Raw genomic sequence first — 23,801 nt, forward strand, 5'->3', positions numbered from 1 at the left:
GTGTATTACTCTTCGCCATATTCCCCCTTGTTCCTTGCTGACCTGAACATGTCTTCTTGCCAAGACAGTCTTCATGACTTAGTTGTCTGGCAAAATGCCCAAGCGCACTTTGGGTAGTGGTCGCAGGTCCATTCGCGTTACTTGTCAAGGCTCTTAGTGGTCTATGTGTATCTTGTAAATGTCTATTGTTAGTTTCGCAAATACCAAAAGCTGAAAAAAACCACACCACCTTCCCTACTTGATCCGACGTTGAAGTTTTGACGATCATGAGATTGCGCGTCATCATAGCTTGATGGATGATGATCGCAATCGGCCTGGCACCCATTCGGGAGGATCCTTGTCTTTCGATATTGGCGCTCGGCCATAAGTATGTTGCTTTCCTCAGGGTTGTTGCGCTCTAGCTCAGGCCATGAACCAGGACTCCGAAGGCCAATCTCCGAAGGTAATGCATATTCCCTGTGTACAGCTGATGTGTGCGTAGTGTTGGCAGACCCGTTGACGACTAACTCCCGCTTCACGATCTCGTTCCCGAGTGGCGCCGGATGCTTGAGGCTGCGATCGGAGGCCGCGCAGTCTGCTTGTAGCCCTGATTTATTGCTGCGTAAGAACTGTGAAGGCGAGATCTATATCACCCATTCCTGCCTTCGAGGAAGAGGCACTGGGTCAGATAGGTAGCGAGTACGTCATACCATAGTTCAGATCGTTTCGGAGATGGCGCGTGCGTTGTTGCTTCTCGGGCGGACGAAGGGCAGGTACAACGAAGGGATAGGCGGCAGACATATGGCGCATACTGGAAGCAATGTCCATCGAAAGGCAGTAGCTACGTGTATCCTTGGTCCACACGTGCAACAGTCGCGATTTAGTGCGTGGGAGTTGCAACTGCGACCTCGCGACAGAAGGTGGAAAGCGCGAGCATGAGATAGTAGTATAGAGTTTTGTAATGCAATAGAGTAAAAGAGGTAGTTCCGATCATCGGATTCGCCAGGTGGCAATGTAATTGATACACTCATTGAGTGTGAGATTGGGGAGGGAGGAACGATGTACAATCAAAAAGACACGAAGCACGTTGCGAAAGAGGTTCTGGGGAAACACTCTTCTTGCCACACACAAGAGAAAAGCTCAACCAGTGCAAGAATAACATGGCTTAGCTTACAGCCTACATTAGCTCCTGATGAGAACACTTGTGCAAGACAAATAGCATGTAGGCTTCGCTGTCCTTGCATGCTAGACAACAAGCTAAGCTGGATAACCGGCACGCACAAGAACCCCAAAATCACACGATGAGCTTCACCAGAATGACAAAACAACAACAGTGCAAATGGTTTCATAAATAATTCATTTCATGTGATACGCCCATTGCTATAGACAAACTCCGCATATGTCTGAGTGTCTAAGCAGCCGATTCCAACGCGAAAAGTGCTTTTCTACTCATACAAGTGGCAAGCTTCATGAATGCAACCAAAATCGACATGTAAGATGCAACATTTTCTGCCTCAGAGATTGACCATTTACAACTCATCGTGGTCATCGGGCATCTCATCGTCACCACCGGGGCCGCCAGAGCCGTAGAGCTTGGAGGTGATGGGGTAGGCGACATCGGACAGCTTCTGGAACTGCTCGTCAAAGTCCTCAGCGGCAGCCTCTGAGGCGTTGCTCTCGAGCCAGTCCTGGGTCTCCTTGACAGCCTCGAGGAGAGACTCCTTGTCCTCTTCCTCGATCTTGCCACCAAGACCCTCGTCGTCGTTGACCTGGTTCTTGAGGCTGTAGGCGTAGTTCTCGAGCTTGTTACGGGACTCAATGCGCTCACGGTTGGCCTTGTCTTCCTCGGCGTACTTCTCGGCTTCCTCAACCATGCGCTCAATGTCCTCCTTGCTAAGACGGCCCTTGTCGTTGGTAATGGTGATGGACTCGCCCTTACCAGTGCCCTTGTCAATAGCGGAGACCTTGAGGATACCGTTGGCATCGAGCTCGAAAGTGACCTCAATCTGGGGAACACCACGGGGAGCGGGAGGAATGTTGGTCAGCTCGAACTTTCCGAGCTGGTTGTTGTCCTTAGTCATGGATCTAGATATGAAGTCAGTGTATGTCTCATATGCATTTCGTAGGATCAAAACTTACCGCTCTCCTTCGAAGACCTGGATCAGGACTACGGGCTGGTTGTCGGCGGCCGTAGAGAAGATCTGGCTCTTCTTGGTAGGGATGGTAGTACCACGCTTGATGAGGGTAGTCATGACGCCACCAGTGGTCTCAATACCAAGAGTGAGAGGGTTGACATCCATGAGAATGAGCGATTCGGTAGCGGCGTCACCAGAGAGAACACCACCCTGAACGGCAGCACCGTAAGCAACAGCCTCATCGGGGTTGACATCCTTGCGAGCCTTCTTTCCGAAGAACTCCTCGAGCATGGCCTGGACCTTGGGAATACGAGTAGAACCACCGACAAGAACGATGTCGTCGATGTCGCTCTTCTTCATCTTGGCGTCCTTGAGAACCTGTTCAACGGGCTTGAGGGTCTTCTTGAAGAGGTCGTTGTTGAGCTCCTCGAACTTGGCGCGGGTAAGAGTCTCGGAGAAATCCTTGCCCTTGTGGAAAGACTCGATTTCGATCTTGGTGGTCTTCTGGGATGAGAGGGTACGCTTGGCCTTCTCGACCTCACGCTTCAGCTTACCCATGGTCTTGGAGTCCTTGGTGATGTCGACGTCGTTCTCCTTGTTGTACTTCTTGGTGAAGTAGTTGATGACACGGTTGTCGAAGTCCTCACCACCGAGATGAGTGTCACCAGCGGTAGACTGGACCTCGAAAACGCCCTCTTCGATAGTGAGGATGGACACATCGAAAGTACCACCACCGAGATCGTAGACGAGAACCTGGCGTTCCTTCTGGTCGGTCTGCGACGCGTTAGTTCAATCCTCGTATTGCAACAAGTGCATATCTTACCTTGTCGAGGCCGTAAGCCAGAGCGGCAGCGGTGGGCTCGTTCACAACACGGAGAACATTGAGACCAGCGATAGTTCCGGCGTCCTTGGTGGCGGCACGCTGGGCGTCGTTGAAGTAGGCGGGAACGGTAACAACAGCGTTCTTGACAGGCTCGCCGAGGTAGCTCTCCGCAACCTCCTTCATCTTAGCCAGAACCATAGCGGAAATCTCCTCGGGTGTGAAGGTAGTCTCCTTGCCGTGAACCTCAACGCCGACGTTGGGCTGGCCGTTCTTGTTGACAACCTTGAAGGGGAAGTGCTTGATGTCATTCTGAACAGACTTGTCCTTGAACTTCTGACCGATGAGACGTTTCTAATCCACAGTCAGTATGCCATTCTCCAAACAATAGTATACGGGGTTGTACGTACGATATCGAAGACGGTGCGTTCGGGGTTGGAGGCGAACTGGTTCTTGGCCGCGTCTCCGACAAGACGCTCGTCATCGGTGAAGGCTACCCAAGAAGGTGTGATACGGTTACCTGTAGAGGACACATGTCAGTTTTGGTGTATAGCATGGCTTGAACATGCAAACTTACCCTGGTCGTTGGTGATGATCTCAACCTTTCCGTTCTTCATGATACCGACACAAGAGTAGGTGGTTCCCAAGTCAATACCGATAACGGGGCCGGAGACACCATTGCTGTCCTCCGTGATGGGTTCCTGGTCCTGGGCATGTGCTGTCTTAGCCAGCATCAGACCGCCAACGAGGACGAGGAGAAGGTAGAAGGCGATGGACCATGTTGAGCGCTGGTTAGCGCCCCGCGAGCTTCGTGCCATTGTGATTTGTATGTGGTGTCTTTCAAAGACGGTGTGGCTTCAAGTGCCAGTTGCAAGTGCGGGCGTAACTCTCTTGGAGCTCGCAATGTGGTGGAGAAGACTGAGCTCTCCGGGTATCGTAAAGGAAGGAAAACAAAAGGCGAGTTGCGGTTGTTTGGTGGTGAGTGGAGGAGGAAGGGCAAGTAGTGGTGGGAAGGGCTACCTATTATATGGACCGCTCATGGAAGTATTTCGAAAGAACACCTTGCGATCTCGAGGATCTTGCTCCGGAAAAGGACTAGCGCCGAGCTCGCCCATGGTCCGTTCACTTTGCCCCAACCGCCCGCATCAGCCTCAATTTCACCTGCGTTTGATGCAACATGTTACAGGACACGTGGAATTCACTAAGCGCTTTCACTGCCCTCGTGTAATGTGTGACTCCGCGCTATGGGGTAGCTGTAGGCCACCGTAGCTTGTGGTGCCGTCATTTAGGAAGCGACAGTTACAATGTCGCTATCTGTTATCGCGTGTTTAGTACAGTTTACCCCTCCATCTAAGCGAACTCGAACATCTCGAGACCTCGGTGCTCTATCCATCTTGACTTTGAAATAGCCAATGAACATTTCAAAATTGTAAAACTCCCATCACTACCTTGTGCGAACCCCCGCGAGTCTTGGTCATCCTGTGAGTAATCTCGGATGTGGTCCTGGATGTCCCCTCCCAAGGTTCCAGGTGTCCTTTCGGTAGGCTCCCAAATCGCTAAGCAGATCTACACGAGACACGGGTCCACCACGAACATCATTCACCTTCATGACTCCTCCGTCTATATGCAACGTTTCCTCAAATCATGTTGCCACCGGCTGTGAAGCGACAGTGTTTCGGCGGTTTTCATAGTTGCCTGAAATGAGAAGGGATTGAACCACGTATCCATCTGACCGCCATTCACGACTGTCATCCCATACTTGCATTCACCAATGCATTCACCATTGACACAGACTTGCTTCTGAACTTGAAGGAGAATAGAAAAGCATCGGAATACCCTACGTTACGTCGCCTGATGCTTCATTTCGGATGTCTTGAGCTTGGCCAAGAGAATCTTCGCGATCTTTCCACTATCGCACTTTGCCGATCCGCCACTTCACCAGCAACCTCCATCACCATGCCTGCGCCAATGCCTGCTTCACGGTGCACAACATCGTAGCCCATTGGACACCGGATCTACTCCTCCAGGCAATGAAGCCTATGACTCCAGCACCCATGCCGTAAGGTATTGCATTCTTGGCAAACCTCGCCGCGACGTGCTTGAAGAACATATTCTGTTTCTGCCTAACCCTCTTGACGTGCTCTCCTCTCTTGTTCTTTACGGGAAATGGCGTGTTCGGTGTTTCTTTTTCCAAGAACTCACATAGCGGCTTCCAACCATCTTCTAACCGTAGCTCGAGCAAGCGCTCCGCCGGCACCGCAGCTCGGACTTCTGCATAATGTTGCTTATATCGATCCTTAGCAACCCGTCGCATGTCCTTCACATTGCGCACGCCGTAGAAACCGAGCATGATTTTGCGAATTGTCTTGCCGCCGTTGAGCCCGTAAAGTGGTCCCAACACGTTGATGACAATATCTGCGCGCAAACCCCACGTCGTACTAAAGATGGCCTCTTCCATACTGTCATACCACTCGTCGATATCACGCTCTACCAGGATAATCTTCGCCTCGGGATAGGCTTCGATCAGTTGCGTCGCGAAGAATGATCCCATGTCGGTGACGGCTTCGTAAGGCCCAAAGAGCATATCCCAGTCTGCGCGCGTGAATGGCTGACCCGTGTAGGTAGGGAGCACGGGAAAGAAGGCATCACAGGCCTTGCTGAACAACTGCCACTCAAGTGGTGAGCTTAGAGCCTGGATGCCATGATGTACACCTTCATATCCCAACATCTCAAGAGCTTGAGTTATCGAGGCCGATCCTATTTCACAAGTTGGTTTCAGCCATCCTTTCAAGGCGGCTAGGCACGATAAAGGGAAGTCACAAGTCTAGGAAACTCACCAGTACGTGTCATTCCCAGTGAAAGCACTTTCAGCTCGCGTTTGGGACGGTCGGCCATTGCTCAGACAGAACTTGGTCTAGTAACGGAGAAAGGTCAATGAGTGTATACGGTCGGTAGTAAGATCAGACTGCATTCTATCTCTACCAACCGAGGATTGGATGGAACAGTTATCACCGCGTGTCTGCTGTCCACCATGGACCGTGCTAGAGATGTTTGCGCAACGCAACTGCCAAAAAGCCAACCACGTGGTCAAGGGAGTGGCTATTTACCTGTGTTCCAATTCTATCGCCGAAGAGCGCCGACAGCCATCAGAACGATTCACGGGTATACCCCATTTCAGTTCTCAAAACGACCGGCCCGAACTTCAACGGACCGAGTAAAGTGCCCCCTGCAAATGCACAACAAATGATCGGCCAACACCCCAAACGTGCGACACATCATGCGCAACTACTATCTAGCTTTATCGACGTGTTTCCGGGTAGGACAACTCCGCTGCAAAAGGCATTTTAGGCAAAGCGGCGCTGTCAACCCCTTCAACTGACGGTATCTCTTTGAGAGATGACAGAATGAGCTATCGCCAGATGAGTTTGTATGCTGATGCAGCATACGTTGGACTTGGATCCTAATTAGTGCTAATTAATGTCTTGGCTTTATCGAAACCATGAGCGGCTTCTTCTCCCAGACTAAGTATGACTTCTGCGTGATCCACCAATCCTCCGAGCTACGGTTGAGGAATATATTAAAGTTCCAGAAGAGCTTGGCTAAGGCAAGCCTCATCTCGTTCATTGCCATACTAAATAGGCAATGAGTCAGTGATATACTAGTGACAAGAGAAGGGGAGTGGTTATGCTTACGTTTGCCCAATACAATCATGTCGACCATAGGAGAAAGGGCGGGAGGCGCCGCGGTCATCGTGAGTGAACTCTCCTTCTTTCGTCTGCAGCCACCTCTCAGGGATGAATTCGAGAGGTCGATGCCAGTTCCATGGAACATGGCAGGCCGCCAGATTGTGCACGCCTACGGCAGTCTTCGCGATTCGACTTGTCAGTTAAATGTCACCTTGGCGCTAACGGACAAGAAAAGACTTACACCTCCCGGAACCAATTTGCCGTCTATCTCCTCTCCACCCTCCGGAACCCAGCGCGGCAAAGCTGAAGGTGTAGGAGGTGACATGCGCATCGTCTCCTCGATGCAAGCTTTCAAGTAGGGTAGCTCACCAGCAGCAACCATGGTAATGTCAGCCTCGCTCGCGAATTTGTCTCGCACTTCAGCAACAACTCTTGCATAGACCTCTGGATGTCGACAGACGAAGAAGACGAAAGCAGTCATCGTGTACCTAGCGTCCATGTATGAAGTCAGTCTATTTCTCACATGCGATTCGTTCAGGGACGTTTTCTTACGTAGTCGTGTTGCTGCCCGCCACGATCAACGCACTTGCCATACCAAACAAGTCCATATTGCTTAGGTTTTCCCTGTCGTTACCAAGGATATAGCTCATGAAGTCCCTTCTCTTTCCCTTTCTTTTCCCGCTACGCTCCTCTTCGATCCGTCGCTGCACCTTCTGTAGCGTCAGAGTTTGGTGCCGCTTGCGCGCCTCCATGGCTGCTTTGGGCATGATCCATCTCAAAATCCACTCGACGTGGTAGTACACAGCAAACTGGTACCAAACAATACTCTTGACGCGCGACCCAATGACTTCGAGCCAGGGCTCATCTACACGGTCTAGACAGCCAGCCGGCTGACCAAACGCTAGATCGCTCATGATATCGAAACTGAGTAGAGCAAACCATCGTAAGATATTCTGCTCAGTGACACTATACTGTGGCTTTCGTAGCTGTGCGATTAGTCGATCAGTGTGGTCGCGGAAGAAGTCTTCTTGGTCGCGTAAGGCACGCTCACTGAAGGCGGGCTGGAGGGCACGGCGGAGGATAGTGTGCCGCTCGGGCGTCTCGGTGACAATGCTGCGACGCCCGTTAACAACCGCTGGAGCGATACCACGACCGTCCAGACATTTGAGAAACTCGCGCGGCGGTGGAGTGCCGTCTATCTTTTTCAGAGCTGTGCTGCTCGTATACGACAGCTCATCTGGAGCAACACGTATCACGCTGCTATTGTAATGCAAATGCATATCACGAATGCGCCATGCGAGGTTCCCTTGTAGGTTCACATAGTTCCAGGGAACGCGGGAGATTGCCCAGAGTTTTGGACCTGGAAAGGCTGACAGAGGATGGAAGAAGAGGTAGTAGATGGAGCGAACGAGGAAGTACACGATAGGCTGTGCTAGGTTAGACTCTTGTATCTGTATAACAGTTGTAGAAGTATCAACCTACACTGGTGCAGATAGAACAGGCTATAACAAACAACATGTTCGCGCTCAAGCTGGTAGTCTTGCCTCTGGAATTGCTCGCCTTGATTCGTTTTTCGAGTCTTGAAGCAGCAGGTCCATCGTCGCGCGCTGGAGGGAGTGGTGTTGAACATGTTCCTCTTCCCGTAAGTATAACGAGCCAATTGAAACAGATAGATATACACGTGGTTTATTGATTTATTCTGAGCCTCTGGCATCTAACATAGCTGTAGATGCAGTCTTCGGCTTTTACCACCCCGCAGCTCAGGCCCTCGGTGGTATTGGTACCTTGAAGCCGCATTCGGCCCGCCTTAGTTGGCTAACTTTAGTCGTTGTTGACTTATACAATGACTCGCTGCCCGGTGCTCATACAACGGCTGTCTGGATAGAAAAGGAAAAGACGATACCTGCACGTACATTGCGTTCTGTACTATTTGTGGGGAGAACATGGCGCAACACCGGACTCATTCTTGAGATAGTACCGAACAACCGGTTGGAATAACCGGAAAAGGAAACCAATTACGATAAAGATGATACCAACGACTCACTCGACGGCTACCCTCAATCGGCACATGACCGCAGCATCTTTTGCCACTGGACTGCCAGGGCTACACACAACAGTGAAGTTATGCCAATCGCGCTTCATGTCAATATCCAGACCCTCAATAATATCATACCTCTGCAACATTCTTACTAGCACATATCCAGCCTCTGTAAGGGCAAATTGCTGGCCAATACAGATACGCGGTCCACCATTGAAAGGAACATATTGCCAACTCATTCCTGGCCTCCTCTTTTCCCATCGCTCAGGCACAAAATCGTCGGCGTCTTCGCCCCACAGATCTTTCCGTCGATGCAGCACATGCGTACTGAAGTTGACTTCGGTACCCTTGGGTACGAACACAGGCATGCTTCCATCCGGTCCGCCGCCGACAGGGAGCGTCGTATCTCGTGCAGCGCAGCGAGAATTGAATGGAACGACTGAATGTAGCCGTAGTGTTTCGTTCAGAACATGTTGTAGGTATGTGCAGCCCTTGAGATTCTCGAATGTTATCGTCTGCCCAACTTTCGTTGAGTAAGGGCCGAATTCTGCAAGAACAGTTTCGCGTAGCTTTGTATACACTCTTGGGCTTCTTACTAGGCAGTAGAACACCCAGGCTGTAAGTGACGCTGTGGTATCTCTGCCTGCGGCCAACAAGCCCAACACTTGCTCGCGTACCTCGGCACGATCAGAACAACGCGTACGTAGTGATTCGAGAAAGTCGTAGCGAAGTTGTGATGAGCCTGACTTCCGTGCTTGATCAGCGGCATCTATGGCACTGTCCACGAAAGTGTGAAGTGTGTTGATGCACTTTTCGAGTTCTTTGTTACCGTATAGCCAGTATAGGCTTCGTAGTCGCATCCTTGTCCCTAAGATTGCGAGCATGCGCTCGAAAGCATGATCGAAACTGTACTCATCGTGTTCATCATTGATGCTATTCTGCTGCTGTTTGACGAGCACTGTATTGAGGGAGTGTGTGCTTTGTCCGAGGAACAATTCAGTTGCCGAATCCATAGTCAAACGCGGTAACAGTACAGCCAAGCTCACAGGTGCTGACCATGCTCGGTCCTCAGCATCAGTCGTCAATCCCTCGTTTTTCGTCTCTATGATCCGCAACATAGTCTGTACATGTTCCTCGAGCAACTCAAGCCGAGAAACATTCTCTCTATTGAAGATCGGCCGCATCGTCTCCCTTGCACGATGCCATGCTTTGCCATCCACAGCAAAGATACTGCGCCCAAGCGCCGTCTTCAAGTTTGTTCTCCTCGCTGTGCCCATAATAAAGTCATCGAATTGCGTTGCGAGGAGTGCTTGTACGTTACGTGGATCGGCTGTGATGAGGTTCGATGTCCCCAGCAGTGATAGCCCCCACGTATGGCGACCCATGGCTTCGAAGCGGGAGGCTATAAAATCAGGCGTTCTTTGCTCTTTGTCTGCTTGTAGGCTTCGGCGTACGGTGTCGATGCCCAGAGGCCATCGACTTGGCTCAAATGACACTGAGCCACATCCGAGACGGCGGCTCTTGAGGAAGGTCTGTAAGGGTCTTACGAGAAAAGTATTAACAACGTGAACGATGAGCAATATACCCGCCCCTAGGATTGGGAGAATTATTTGCATCTTGAATGATAGCGATTTGACACTTCTCAAGTTCGTACTGCCGTCTGGATGACGCGCCACTGGCGACTTAAATATACCAACGAGCCATTCATTCTCGGGCAGCAACTCGGGCCCACGTGTAGTGCACTAGACATGGGGTCTATGCCCGCTCAAAGTCTTGGTCTGTGTGCTGACTGCCGCCGACTATTTGACCTTCCTAGCAAGAAAAGCTAGTAGGGCCCGTCAAGATCACTGCCGCAACTCTAATGATGGACGCACCTTATTTTCGCTATCTCTTGTTTGAGATCATGTCCAGCCACATTGCATCTTCATGTACAGCTACTAGCTATCTATATGACTAGCCATACATTACAAACATCATAAGCACTTCTACAGCTTCTTATCATACTGTCACTATTCGATCAAATCGGACATAGGCGTCAGCTTGACCTGCAAAGGCAACTTTTCCCATACCAGGTAGGTGCCTTGCTGGTTCCACCAGTCATTTTCGGGGTCGTGAAGCTCCCAGTCGAAATACCGTACCAACTTCGCCATCATGAGAGACATCTCGGCATAGGCCATGGATCGTCCAATACAAGCCCTCTGACCATACGAGAATGGCTGAACTGCAGAACGATCGTCATCCTTAAACTCAGAGTCAGGCTCGTCGAGCCAGCGCTCGGGATGGAACTCGCGCGCCTTCCTGAAGTTACGTTCGGAGTGGCCGGCCGCCAGCTGGTTAACACCAACAGCGTAACCCCCCGGAACCCATTTGCCTTCAATCATCTCACCCTTTCCAGGAACGAACCGCGGCAGCGAACCCGGTGTTGGCGGATAGAGACGCATACCCTCGTTGAGGCAGGCGCGCAGGTACTTGCAGCTGGTCACGGCCTGAAGGGTCATATCCGCGCGGCTTTTGAACAAACTGCGTATTTCTCGTTTGAGCTTGTTCAACTTGTCTGGGTTGCGCAGCAGAAGATATGTCAAGCCGGACATTCCACCGGCAGATGTGCCGCTACCTGCTACGATGAAGTTGGAAGAGAGCATCACCAGTTCGAGGTGGTTGAGCTTCTCATCGTTTTCGAGAATGTATGACATGAAGTCTTTGCCAGGGTTTTTAGCTTCAACTCGCGCCTTGAGCTTGGCCTCAGTCATAGCGATGTGTTTCTTCCTCGATTCAGTAACGTACTTTGGTGTCATCCAGTTGAGAAGACCCATGAATCCATACTGTACGGCAAGCTGAAACCAGACAATGGCTTTGGCACGAGCGAGTATGGCTTGGATCCATGGTTGATCAGGGTTGTTGACGCAGCCTGACGGCTCACCAAAAGCCAGATCAGATACGATGTCAAATGCGACGAGATTGTACCAAGTAGTCATGTCTAGGGGTCCGTCTTTGCACCGTTGCTTCAGCTTCTCAACAAGATTGTCCGAGTGGTCTTGGAAGTAGCTCTCCTGTTCGCGTCTAGTATCATAAAGTCAGTATGGTGGAGTAACGCCTACAGATCAAGGAAGAGCATCCAGACTTACAGTGCTCTCTGACTAAATGCAGGATCTATGGCCCTCCTTAGCCTCAGATGTCTGTCTTGGTGCTCCGTCATCAAGCTACGTTGGCCACCGATACTCGCAGGCGCAATGCCTCTGCCGTCGAGAGCCTTGACGAACTCAGGGTTTCGCTGTCCATATGTTTTCTTCCACGCGCCAGATGTCGTATACGAGATTTCATCTGGCGCGATACGCACAACAGGACCGTACTTGTCGTGGAGCTCGCGGATCTTCCAGCTGATGCGACCCTTCATGTTTGCGCGATTCCATGGTAGCCGAGAGATGGCCCAGAGCTTTGGACCTGGGTAGCCAGCTAAGGGGCTTAGGTAGAGATTGTAAACAGTCTTGAGAAAGACATAAAGTAGTGACTGCGCACTTTTGTGAGCTTTTGCGGGAGGAAATCCAGCTTCTGCGAACTTACAAAAACAACTGCACCGGTGGTGATATTTCTAACTGTCAACGATGGCAATTGATCAAGCTGATGTGACAAGCCACCTGGTACAGAAAATGCTGCCATGGTACCTAAGTACTGTGGAATTACCAAAATACAGCAAAATCGATACTCAGCGCTCCAAGTCCCGGAAGAAAGACGATACAGTATTCTTCAGCCAGCATTCCAGCGACAGCTCAGACTGGCGGGGAAATCTACCGCGACATGTCTCGATAGTACTCGACTTCAGTGAAGCGCTGCGTTCTCCCACCCTGTCCTCAGGCCTCGTAGTCGCCGAGTGATGGTGCCGAGCAAAAGTATCCAATAAGGCCTCTTCATTGTTGCACGCTCAGCAAGAAAACGTGTATACAAAGATTACTCAAGGTGTTCTGGAGGGAAGATGCATATGTCGGTCCAGGTGACCTGGACTTTTATTCGGCCCTTGCAGGTCGGCCCGATTCCTTCTCCGAGATAATGTGCAGGCTGTTAGACATCGTGCAGATCATTAACATGTGGTGCGTGTACATTTGCGGGTACCATTTCCCCACGTGGGTCTACCTACAGTAAGCAAATAACTATGTGAAGCTTGGCCACGTGCTGTGGATATATGGTAAAGCTTGACCCAAGGTTGAGTGGAAAATGATGCAGGGGTTCTACGCAACTGTGCAAGGCAATGTGGAGCCTCTCTACACACGCACATGGGTCTAGAAGTATGTCAGTTCTTCCTGCGTAGCAATCAGCACGCGAGATTACCGGTCGTAGGTCTGCTGGTATGCTGAGGTCTCCATCGACTACAACGGTCAGTGACTACTACATCCATAGCTGAGTACTTCGTTGATATCAAGACCTTCTGTTTGGTCTAATTTCCCCTTATATTTCAAGCTCTCTCTGCATCATCATCAAATTCTTCGGTTAGCATTCAGATCACCGGTACATATCCAGAACATGGATTGTCAGCAAAGCGGCGATGACCTCATCTCGCTGGCAGTCACAATTCGCACCGAGCTTGAGCGAAAGCTGTCGAACAAGGCGCGTGTCCATCTACCATCTGATGAGGACAAAACAGAGTTCGAAAAAGCCAATCTGCGCTTTACTCAGTATGAGCGTCCAACGTACCTCGCTATTGTCGATCCAGTCTGTGAAAACGATGTGATCGAGGTCGTCAAGTACGCGAGGGAAAAAGGTATTCCGTTTACACCTCGTGGCGGTCATCATTCAGTCACAACCACAATGGGACGCTTCCAGAATGGCATATGTATCAATATGCGTCCGCTGAACCAGATGCGATGGGATGCCGAGAATCGCCATGTCACTATTGGTGGTGGAGCGATAACTGATGAGTTCGTGCGCTTTGTGCATGACTTGGGTATGGAAGTTAGTATGTATCATGTGCCGCTTTGCTGGACGGGTTTTGTTAACGGGACAAAGATGTAGGATCGTGCCCGACTACAGGGGTTATTGGTGTAGCATTTGGGGCGGGCCTAGGACGTCTGCAAGGAAAATACGGCTTCCTGAATGATAACATGATCTCTTGCAAGCTCGTGCTCGCCGACGGGAGTATAGTAGTTGCATCCAAGAACTCCCATCCGGATCTTTTTTGGGGCCTCCGGGGAGCAGGTCATAACTTTGGCATCGCACTTGAAGCCACCTTCCAGGTATACCCGCAAGCACATGGGGGTATACACCATACTTGGGATTTGGAGTACACTCTAGATCAGTGCGACGAGGTCTTCAGGACGCTGAACAGCGTCTATGAGAGTATGCCTGCAGAACTGGCAATCTTCGTCCTATGGCTGCGCCAAAGTAGTGGTCGCAAGGTACGCCTTTTCATGAGGAGCATGTCGACGCCGCTTATAAGATCCAGCACATCATTCTCGTCAACTTAGTCTGGTCCGGTACAGCTGCAGACGCAGATCCCTATGTGCAGCGTTTCGAGTCTCTAGAGCCAGTCTTGAGTAGTGGGCGAGAATCCATATCATGGCCAGAACTACCTTTCTCAACGTACAAAGAGATGAACAAGCTCTTGTGCAAGCCCGAAATTTGGCTTCGTGGTCCCTACAAGATGATGGGGGCCGCTTGCGTCGAAACATTTGACTTGAAGACAACACGTGAGTTCTTCGAGAGCGTCAAATCCATGAGTGAGGAGTGGGAAGATCGTGGTTGGTTCAGTGCCATGTTTGAGTGTCTACCCGATCAGCGTGTTCGCGAGATTTCTGACGATGCGACGGCGTTTCCGTGGCGTGGAGGGTCAAACCATTTCCTGTGAGTCAACTCCATTGACCCCTCTCGAAAACAGCTCCTAATATGAGAGCTGCAGAATGCTGAATGCTACACCAAAGCGAATGGAAGATCGGAAGGTCTTTGAGGATCACCTCAATTACTGGAAGAGACGCTTCATTGAAACGTCTGGGTATGGCCGTTTGCAGCAATACGTGAGCTATGGCAACGGTACGTCAACTATGAAGGATCCGCCAGAGGCGCTATATGGCTACGAGCCATGGAGGCTAGAGAGACTGCGGCACCTCAAGATGAAGTACGATCCGGATAATGTGTTTCGGTGGTACCAACCACTTGTTGATTCGTGAGGTATCTTTTGCCGGTCTTGGAGCAGTTTTTAAACGCAGACATAGCCTATCAAGGAGACGCCATCTATCAAGGAGACGCCATCTATCAAGGTGCCATTGAGGGCAAAATAGTTTTTCTTGCGAACACGCATGTTTCTTTCCGCGTTGCGATGGCTTCATTCGTGTACTACGAGGCCTGTCGAAAGCTTTAGCAGGTTAGCAGATCTGACTACAAATGCTTGCTGAGTAGCAAAACGCCGCTTGAGTATATGTCAGCATGAATAAAGGCCTGTAAACCCTAGCATAACTTCAAAAACTAGCGAGCTCCTGGTCGCAGAAACGAGCGGACACTGTAGCGTATTACGACTCATGTCGGGCTTCAGATGATGCCTAGAGGTATACGGTCTGGAGAAATTTCTAGAGCCGACGCTGATAATTGTCCGAGTATACGGGCCTTCAGTGGGTCCAGATAGTGTTGGTCCAAGTAGTGGGGACAATAGTGAACTCCACGGCGATGACAACCCTCGTCTACCCTAGTCGCTTTCACGCCCAAGAAAGACTTGCCCCGAGAGCGAGGAGCCGTCAACACCACGAGTCAGGACTTTTGCCTATAGTCGAGTTACACTCGTACAGCGCGGACTCGGTCGAGAGCGGAAGGAACCGTAATCGCTCTGGATCGGTGTTTCGAGAACACACTCCGTGTACACTTTGCACACGTGTATCCAGGGAATCGCCATGCAGCGTGCTCGAACGACAAAGTGGGATTGGATGCTTTCTTCAAATTGTTTGACCGATTTCATATTGCTCCTGCCGAATGGAAAGACGAGAAATTTTCCTGGATATGGCAGCTGCTCGGTCTTGACGCAACGCCTGTACGATTAGTGAATGGATAGCAGACGTTACCTTCGAAGACGATATGTACCTGTAGTTTCCACGCCAGATTTCGTCAAATAGTATTTCCATAGCACTTCATACCCCCATTGCCTCTCATTCGAGTGTGATCTTTCGTTCAGGTAACTCTGGAATTGACTTTCCCAATTGCCCACCATTCCTCGTTAGTATCCTCCACCACAGAGCTGCCACCATGAACAAGCCAGTCGCCATTATTGGTATCGCTTTTCGGGGGCCTGGCGACGCTCGAGACCCAGAGGCCTTCTACCGCATGCTCGTGGAAGGCCGTAATGCACGAACTGAGATCCCTAAGGATCGTTACAATGTCGACGCTTTTTACCACCCCGATGCAGAACGACTTGGCAGTATTCAACAAAGGTAGGCTCAATACCACTCTTTCCGTAGTCTGCTCCCCATGCTAATTGCCCGTCGCGACAGGCATGCCCACTTCTTGCAACAAGACTTCAAGGTGTTTGATGCTCCGTTCTTCAGCATCACACCAAAAGAGGCAAAGGCCATGGACCCGACGCATCGCATCCTTTTGGAGGCTACGTACGAAGGCTTTGAAAATGCCGGCTTGAGCCTGGAAAAGGTTTCAGGCACACAGACATCCTGCTACATTGGTACCTTCACAGCGGACTTTCCCAACTTGCAAGCACGCGATAACGAAAGTCCTTCGATATACCACGCGACTGGCATGTCAGCATCACTGGCTTCCAACAGACTATCGTGGTTCTACAATCTTCGGGGCCCTTCCCTCACGGTCGATACGGCTTGCTCATCTAGTTTGACTGCATTTCACTTGGCATGTCAAAGCATTCGTACAGGAGAAGCTGAGATGAGCGTGGTTGGAGGCGCCAATCTCATGTTTGGACCAGATATGTCCATCTTGTTAGGAGCTGCAAAGATCTTGTCGCCAGAAGGCAAGAGCAAGATGTGGGATGCGAATGCGAATGGTTTTGCTCGTGGAGAAGGCTTTGGTGTCACAATTCTGAAGGTATGTGCCCGGCGCAATCGCCATCTTTGAATATGCGACATTCGGTTGACAGGTGACAATATGTAGCCTCTAGATGCAGCGTTGCGCGACGGTGACAACATTCGAGCGGTCGTGCTGGCCACAGCCGCCAATGAAGACGGCCACACGCCTGGCATCTCACTTCCTAATAGTGAGGCGCAACAAGAGTTGATTCGAAGGGCATACCAGATGGCTGGCGTAGATCCAGCAGAGACGGCGTATGTCGAGGCACACGGAACGGGTACAAAGGCTGGCGACCCGTTGGAGGCCCGAGCGATCCTGAACACAGTCGGGTCGGTCGAGGGCCGCAAGTCGGATCTTTATGTCGGATCTGTCAAGACGAACATTGGACATCTTGAAGGCGCGGCTGGTGTAGCTGGTATCATCAAGGCTGCACTGACCGTTGAGCGTGGCATGATACCTCCGAATCTTTGGTCGGTACATCAGTGAAATCCTTGATCCGCCCCTTACTGACAACGTCCAGGTTTGAGAAGCTCAATCCTGAGATCGATTTACCGGAAAATGTCAAGATAGCCTCCAAGTTAACACCGTGGCCGCATAACGGACCTCGCCGCGCAAGCGTCAATAGCTTTGGTTTTGGTGGTGCGAACGCACATGCCATCCTCGAAGATGCAGCATCTTTCCTGTCACGTCATGGCTTAAAGGGTCGACATACAACGGCACCGCTCCTTCCCAGTCTGAGCAGTGTGCGCGTCAGCCATCTCAGTGACAGCCCCAGCAGCTCTGCAAGCACAGTCACCGACGAGGCGACGAGTGGTGAATCCAGCGACAACATCAGTGACGTATCGAGCGAGGTGCTGCGCGACGTCCATCCCACACCGAAGTTGCTCGTACTATCTTCCAACGATCAAGAGGGTGTCAAGCGCAGTGCTGAGCGCCTACAAGAGTATCTTGCTTCTAAGACCTCTACCGCACCTTCCTTCCTCAACGACCTGGCATACACGCTGAGCGCCAAAAGAACTGTGCTGCCGTGGAAATCTTATGCCGTGTCATCGAGTGTCAGCGGCCTTCGAGAAAACATCTCAAGTCTCCCTCCAGTGCGTTCTTCTGCCTCTGCGACACCACGAATCGCCTTCGTTTTCACGGGCCAGGGTGCACAATGGCACGCGATGGGAAGAGGACTTTCTGTATACAAGACTTTCACTGAGAGCATGCAGAGATCGGAGGCTATGCTCAAGTCGTTCGGCTGCCCATGGAGCCTTGCTGAGGAGCTGAATCGAAGCGAGGCTGAGTGCAGGCTGCGGGAAACTGACTACAGCCAGCCGGCCTGTACAGCCGTACAGGTTGCGCTCGTAGAGCTCATGAGCGGCTTCGAAGTGCGACCTGTTGCTGTCCTTGGTCATTCCAGTGGCGAGATTGCGGCTGCCTACGCTGCCGGCTTCATCGACCAAGAGGCAGCAATCAAGATCGCTTGGCTCAGAGGACAGGTTAGCAAGACCGTCTACAAGGATGGCGGCATGTTGGCCGTTTCTGCCAGTGCCGATAGCATACAGGGTTACCTTGAAGGCCTGAAGAGCGGCAAGGCAGTCGTAGGATGCTTCAACTCCACCAAAGCTTGCACTGTCACTGGCGACACGTCCGCCATTGACGAGTTACAGACAGTATTGAAACACGCGCAGGTAGCATGCACCCGACTGCCTATGGATGTTGCATACCATTCTTTTCACATGGAGGCAGCCCGCGAGAAATATGAAAAAGCTTTGGAGGGTATCGCGCATGGCTCAACGTCGACCATTCCTATGTTCTCATCCGTAACAGGTAAACTGGTTGACTCTACACGGATGAAGCCTTCGTACTGGGTAGATAACTTGGTTTCTCCCGTGAACTTTGTCGCAGCCACCAGCTCCCTTCTGAGTTACCCACAGGAGAGCAAATCGCGCAAAGCTTTCGCCAATCTGTTTGTTGAGCTCGGTCCTCACTCAGCCTTGCGCAGCTACCTCTTGGACATCTTCAACAGCGAGAACTGTGCTGCGAATACGACGTACACCACTCTTCTCCGCCGAAATTTCGATGGTGCTGCTACTGCGCTGGAGGCCATGGGTCATCTTTGGGCACATGGATGCAAGGTCGATTTGAGCAAAGTCAACGATGTATCCTCTGATAGCATCAACATGCTAGTCGATCTCCCTCCCTATGCTTGGAACCATAAGCCTTATTGGGAGGAATCTCACTTGAGTCGTCAGCATCGCCTTCGTCAGTCACCGCGCACAGATCTCGTAGGCTATCGCCTGTTTGGAACGCCAGAGCACACATGGCGCAACTTCCTACGATGCAACGAGAACCCCTGGATCCGCGAGCATAAGGTCCAGGGCGACATCCTCTACCCAGGTGCTGGCATGGTCGCCATGGCAATCGAAGCGGCGCACCAGCTGGCTCAGGAGACGAATGCCGACGAGATATATGGTTTCGAGTTGCGCGATGTCAACATCGATACTGCACTTCGTGTACCTGACACTGAGAAGGGCATTGAGGTCATGACGCAGCTGCACAATCGTCGCACTGGAACACGAGCAGCGCCGTCCTCCACGCTCTACGAGTTCACTATCTTTTCTTGGAGTGAAGAGATGAGCTCTTGGAGTGCGCATGCCCGTGGTCTAGTCTCCGTCGCCTTCAAGACCTTCTCCCCATCTATGGAGCGCGAGGTGGCACTGGGGAATGAACGCTATATGTCTTCCCTTGCCGAGGCTAGAAGGATCTGCCAGAAGCCGGCACGGAGCTTCCTATACGATACAGTCGAGACAATTGGTATGCAGTACGGGCCTACCTTCCGAAATATGACAGAGCTGTACGCTGGGCCTAGTGCCAGTTATGGTGTCATCAAGGTACCTGACACTAAGGCTATCATGCCCAAGGGATTTGAGTTCCCCCATGTAGTCCATCCGGCCACTCTCGACTCTGTCCTTCATCTCATCTTTCCTAGTATCTCCGGCGAAGAGCAAGCATTGAATGAAGCGGTCGTCCCCAGATCTTTTGATCGCATTTTCGTCTCAGCCAATATACCAAGGAATGCTGGCGCAGAGCTATGCGGCTGCTCTTCCGCAAAGAAACTGAGCTACACCACTTGGAACTCGAACATCACCATGTCAGATGCAACGATGACCGAGCCTGTCGTCATCATGGAAGGTGTTGTGCTAGCATCTGTTGGCGCAACAGAAGATGCATCGAGGCAACTGGAAACGCGGGCATCATGCTTTGCGCAGAACTGGCACGTGGATGCTGATCTCTTGGCTCCATCACAGATCAAAGAGATCATCTACAAGCATACACTGAAGAGTAAAGATGACGACTCTGTACTTGATCTACTCGAGTTCGTGTGCCTGGTGTACATCTACCGTATCCTCGACTGGTTCCAGGCCGAGGAAGGGAAGGCACATGTGCCACAGGATGGCTTCTGGAAGTCATACGTAGAGTGGATGCATGACACTATCAAGCAATTCCCTGAGCTACCCGCAGATGTGGAGAGTGAGATGGAGAAAGCTCGGCAACGCATCGTAAAGTCCGAGAGCGGCCACATCACTGTACAGATGGTGGATCGTATTGGGCAAAATCTTTCTCGCATCTTCAAACGCGAAGTCGAAGCTCTGCAATGCATGACTGAGGGCGATCTTCTTTACTCCTTCTACCGTGGTGCCTTCGGTACCAGTTTCAACACCAATGTCGCCGAATATGTCGGTCTTATCGCTGATAAGCAACCCGGGTTGCGCATCCTGGAAATCGGCGCCGGAACGGGTGGTACCACATACCATGTTTTGGAACGCTTGCGCAATCCCGATGGAAGTTCCAAGGCAGCTCAATACTACTTCACTGACATCTCTCCTGGCTTCCTTGCCAAGGCAGCTGACCGGTTCAATCAGGATGCATCCATTATGCAGTTTGGCACGCTCAACATCGAGAACACGCCCACAGAGCAAGGCTTCAAGCCTGAGTCCTATGACCTAATCGTATGCGCTAACGTGCTTCATGCCACGAAGAGCATTCAGGAAACATTAGCGCACTGCAAGCTGCTACTAAAGCCAGGTGGCCGTCTTGTGTTGTCCGAGGTGACCATCAAGCGTATCTTCTCTGGGTTTATCATGGGCCCTTTACCCGGCTGGTGGCTGGGAGAAGCGGACGGTAGGATGGGAGGCCCACTCTTAGATGCTGACGAGTGGAATACTGCATTGAAAAAGGCTGGATTCTCGGGTGTTGATGTCGATATCCGTGGTGATCGCGAAACCTCGAAAGAGCCTGTCTCGCTGCTTGTCTCAACCAAACCTGAGACAGCCGCACCTAGCCTGCCTTCTTGCCTTGTCATCACCACTGGTACTGAAGCGTCAAACAAGCTCGCGGATACCATACAGAGGGCATTTGCCTCGGCTAGTCATGACATCAGTATCTCTCAGTGGATTGATGTCACTAAGACGCAGGTGGAGGGCAAGTATTGCATCTGCCTTGCAGAATGGGAGGATGCTATCCTCGCGAACCTTACCGATGATGATTGGGACAGGTTACGCGAAGTCATTCTTTCATCCGAAGGCGCCTTGTGGATTACTGGTGGTGGTGCTCTCGACACCCCTTGCCCTATGAACAGTCTTATGGTTGGACTCGGAAGAGCAATTCGTAATGAAGACGCTGGCGTCCGCCTTGCCTGTCTCGATTTGGATCCACCAACCACTGTCAACATTGAGAAAGCGTCCCAGATTGTACTCAAGGTTGCCCTTGCACATATTCGCGGTGATAGCACAGAGGGCGAGTTCGCCGCGCGTGGAGACATGGTCTACGTACCGCGCGTCGAGCGAACTCTGAAAGTTGATGGATCGTTACGCAAGTATGAAGCCAAGGGCGATCCTGAGATGGTGCCATTCATAGGCTGCGGACGTCCCCTTAAGCTGACTATCAAGACACCCGGTCTGCTTGACACCTTCCAGTGGGAAGAGGATGAGATGTACCACACGCCACTGCCTGAGGATTGGATCGAGATTGAAGTGAAGGCTGTAGGTCTCAACTTCAAGGATGTTCTCGTTGCACTCGGTAATCTGGCCGAGGACAAGCTAGGTGTTGATGCCTCGGGTATCGTCACTCGTGTTGGATCCGCTGTCACGGATATGAAAGTCGGCGACAGAGTGATGACGGCATCTTGTGACACTTTCGCCACATACGTCCGCTTTCCAGCCAAGGGCGCTATGTGTGCTCCATCGGGAATGAGCTTCGAGGAAGCCGCCTCGATGCCCCTCATCTTCCTCACGGCTTACTATGCCCTGGTAACCGTGGGTGGCATCGTCGCTGGCGAGAAGATTCTGATTCATGCTGCTGCTGGTGGCGTCGGACAAGCTGCCATCATGATTGCGCAAGCTAAAGGTGCTGAAATATTTGCTACGGTCGGCGCAGACACCAAGAAACAACTGCTCGTTGAGCAGTACGGAATCTCTGAAGATCACATCTTCAGCAGTCGCGACACCAGCTTCGTGAAGGGCGTATTGCGTGCTACTGGCGGTCAAGGGGTTGATTTGGTACTGAACTCGTTGGCTGGTGAGGCTCTACGTCTATCATGGACCGACTGCTTAGCAAAATTTGGTCGGTTTTTGGAAATTGGGAAAGCAGATCTATTCGCCAATACCGGTCTCGATATGAAGCCCCTGCTGGACAACAAGAGCTATATTGGCGTCAATCTTCTTGACTTCGAAAACAATCCAACCCCTCGTGCCGTAGCGCTATGGCAAGATACCACGAAAATGATACATGATGGATCGATCAAGCCTATTGCGCCACTTCAGATTTTCACGATGGCTGAAGTCGAGAAGGCGTTTCGCCATATGCAGGCAGGAAAGCACATGGGGAAGGTGATCGTCCGTGTGGACGATGCGGACGTCGTTCGTGCCGTACCTCGGGTTCCTCGTGTAAGCATCCACCCTGACGCGACGTACGTGATTGCTGGGTTAGGTGGAATTACGCGTGAGATCGCGCGGTGGCTGGCAGAGAAAGGCGCACGCTACTTGGTCTTTCTCTCCCGCTCTGCTGCCAGCGGTACAGACAACCAAGCTTTCGCTTTGCAGTTGCGAAATACGTACGACGTCACACCGCTGGCCTATGACTGCGACGTTGGGAACAAGGCCGCTCTGCAAGCAGTTTTGAACGACCTAAAGGCCAAGGGCTTGCCATCGATCAAGGGATGTGCGAATGGTGCCATGGTCCTGCAAGACTGCCTTTTCGACAAGATGACCGCCGACCACGTACGTACAACAGTCGGTCCTAAGGTTCACGGCACCTGGAATCTACATGAGCTGCTACCGCGCGACATGGACTTCTTTGTGATGTTGTCTTCGCTAGCTGGTGTTATGGGCCATCGCGGACAGGGTAATTACGGATGTGGTAACAACTTCCAAGACGAGTTCGCTTCGTTCCGACGCGGCCAAGGCCTACCCGCAATGACTATCGACATTGGCTATCTTCTGTCGGTAGGATTTGTTGCTGAGCATGACGAGTACGTTGATCATGTCAAGGCGATGGGGTTGAAGGTCATGCATACCTCGGACCTGCATGGTCTGCTAGCGACCGCCATCGAAGGCCCCTCACAGCACCCCGGGCAAGTCATGTGCGGCCTGCCCTTCAATGAGCACGATGACGCGTGGTACTGGATGGCCGACGCGCGGTTTGCTGCCCTACGCAACGTCGCTGCTGGCTCCTCTGCCAATGCCGGGCAGGCTATTTCGCTACGGGAGGAGTTGACGCGTTGCGGCACCGCGAATGAAGAGGCTGTGCAGCTTATAACGGCAGCCATCGTGCAACGGCTTGCGAGCTTGATGATGATACCCGAGGCCGATATAGATGCCGGCAGGCCATTGAGCGCGTACGGCGTCGATAGTTTGGTCGCGGTTGAGGTGAGGAATTGGGTTGCTCGCGAAATGGCAGTAGAAGTTTCGGTGTTTGATGTTATGCAGAACGTGCCGATGACACAACTGGCACAAAATTTGGCGGACAAAAGCAAGTTGCTCCTTGGTCAGGCTTAAGCTTGTATACACCTAAACAGTATCGAAAACAATAGCGTTCTATCGTATGCATTATCCCGCTTGATGCTCATGATGCTTACAGAGAAAGAAGGGATG

General features: G+C 51.6%; 7 protein-coding genes across 7 annotated transcripts; 2 read left to right on the top strand and 5 right to left on the bottom strand.

Annotated features, from left to right (window-relative positions):
- Positions 1-1,508: 1,508 nt before the first annotated feature.
- Positions 1,509-3,752, bottom strand: AA0111_g960 (glucose-regulated; the record flags this gene model as incomplete). The annotated part of the gene is made up of 5 exons (XM_028656176.1): positions 1,509-2,064; positions 2,119-2,888; positions 2,938-3,288; positions 3,345-3,454; positions 3,512-3,752. 5 exons carry the CDS (start codon positions 3,750-3,752, stop codon positions 1,509-1,511), a joined length of 2,028 nt encoding a protein of 675 aa, XP_028511101.1.
- Positions 3,753-4,885: 1,133 nt separating this feature from the next.
- Positions 4,886-5,829, bottom strand: AA0111_g961 (hypothetical protein; the record flags this gene model as incomplete). Its single annotated transcript, XM_028656187.1, has 2 exons — positions 4,886-5,691; positions 5,772-5,829. 2 exons carry the CDS (start codon positions 5,827-5,829, stop codon positions 4,886-4,888), a joined length of 864 nt encoding a protein of 287 aa, XP_028511102.1.
- A 987-nt stretch (positions 5,830-6,816) lies between these two features.
- On the bottom strand, positions 6,817-8,138 carry AA0111_g962 (hypothetical protein; the record flags this gene model as incomplete). The annotated part of the gene is made up of 3 exons (XM_028656198.1): positions 6,817-7,108; positions 7,173-8,047; positions 8,103-8,138. 3 exons carry the CDS (start codon positions 8,136-8,138, stop codon positions 6,817-6,819), a joined length of 1,203 nt encoding a protein of 400 aa, XP_028511099.1.
- A 522-nt stretch (positions 8,139-8,660) lies between these two features.
- On the bottom strand, positions 8,661-10,274 carry AA0111_g963 (hypothetical protein; the record flags this gene model as incomplete). Its single annotated transcript, XM_028656209.1, has 1 exon — positions 8,661-10,274. The coding sequence occupies one exon, from the start codon at positions 10,272-10,274 to the stop codon at positions 8,661-8,663; it is 1,614 nt and encodes a 537-aa protein (XP_028511100.1).
- A 393-nt stretch (positions 10,275-10,667) lies between these two features.
- AA0111_g964 (hypothetical protein) lies at positions 10,668-12,052 on the bottom strand (the record flags this gene model as incomplete). Its single annotated transcript, XM_028656220.1, has 2 exons — positions 10,668-11,718; positions 11,784-12,052. 2 exons carry the CDS (start codon positions 12,050-12,052, stop codon positions 10,668-10,670), a joined length of 1,320 nt encoding a protein of 439 aa, XP_028511105.1.
- Positions 12,053-13,173: 1,121 nt separating this feature from the next.
- AA0111_g965 (hypothetical protein) lies at positions 13,174-14,813 on the top strand (the record flags this gene model as incomplete). Its single annotated transcript, XM_028656231.1, has 4 exons — positions 13,174-13,606; positions 13,657-14,045; positions 14,093-14,490; positions 14,546-14,813. 4 exons carry the CDS (start codon positions 13,174-13,176, stop codon positions 14,811-14,813), a joined length of 1,488 nt encoding a protein of 495 aa, XP_028511106.1.
- A 1,063-nt stretch (positions 14,814-15,876) lies between these two features.
- Positions 15,877-23,705, top strand: AA0111_g966 (Compactin diketide synthase; the record flags this gene model as incomplete). Its single annotated transcript, XM_028656242.1, has 4 exons — positions 15,877-16,061; positions 16,122-16,680; positions 16,747-17,132; positions 17,183-23,705. The coding sequence occupies 4 exons, from the start codon at positions 15,877-15,879 to the stop codon at positions 23,703-23,705; spliced, it is 7,653 nt and encodes a 2,550-aa protein (XP_028511103.1).
- Positions 23,706-23,801: the final 96 nt, after the last annotated feature.

This window comes from Alternaria arborescens (assembly GCF_004154835.1).
Source record: "Alternaria arborescens strain FERA 675 chromosome Unknown contig_2, whole genome shotgun sequence".
In the NCBI taxonomy this organism is placed as follows: domain Eukaryota; kingdom Fungi; phylum Ascomycota; class Dothideomycetes; order Pleosporales; family Pleosporaceae; genus Alternaria; species Alternaria arborescens.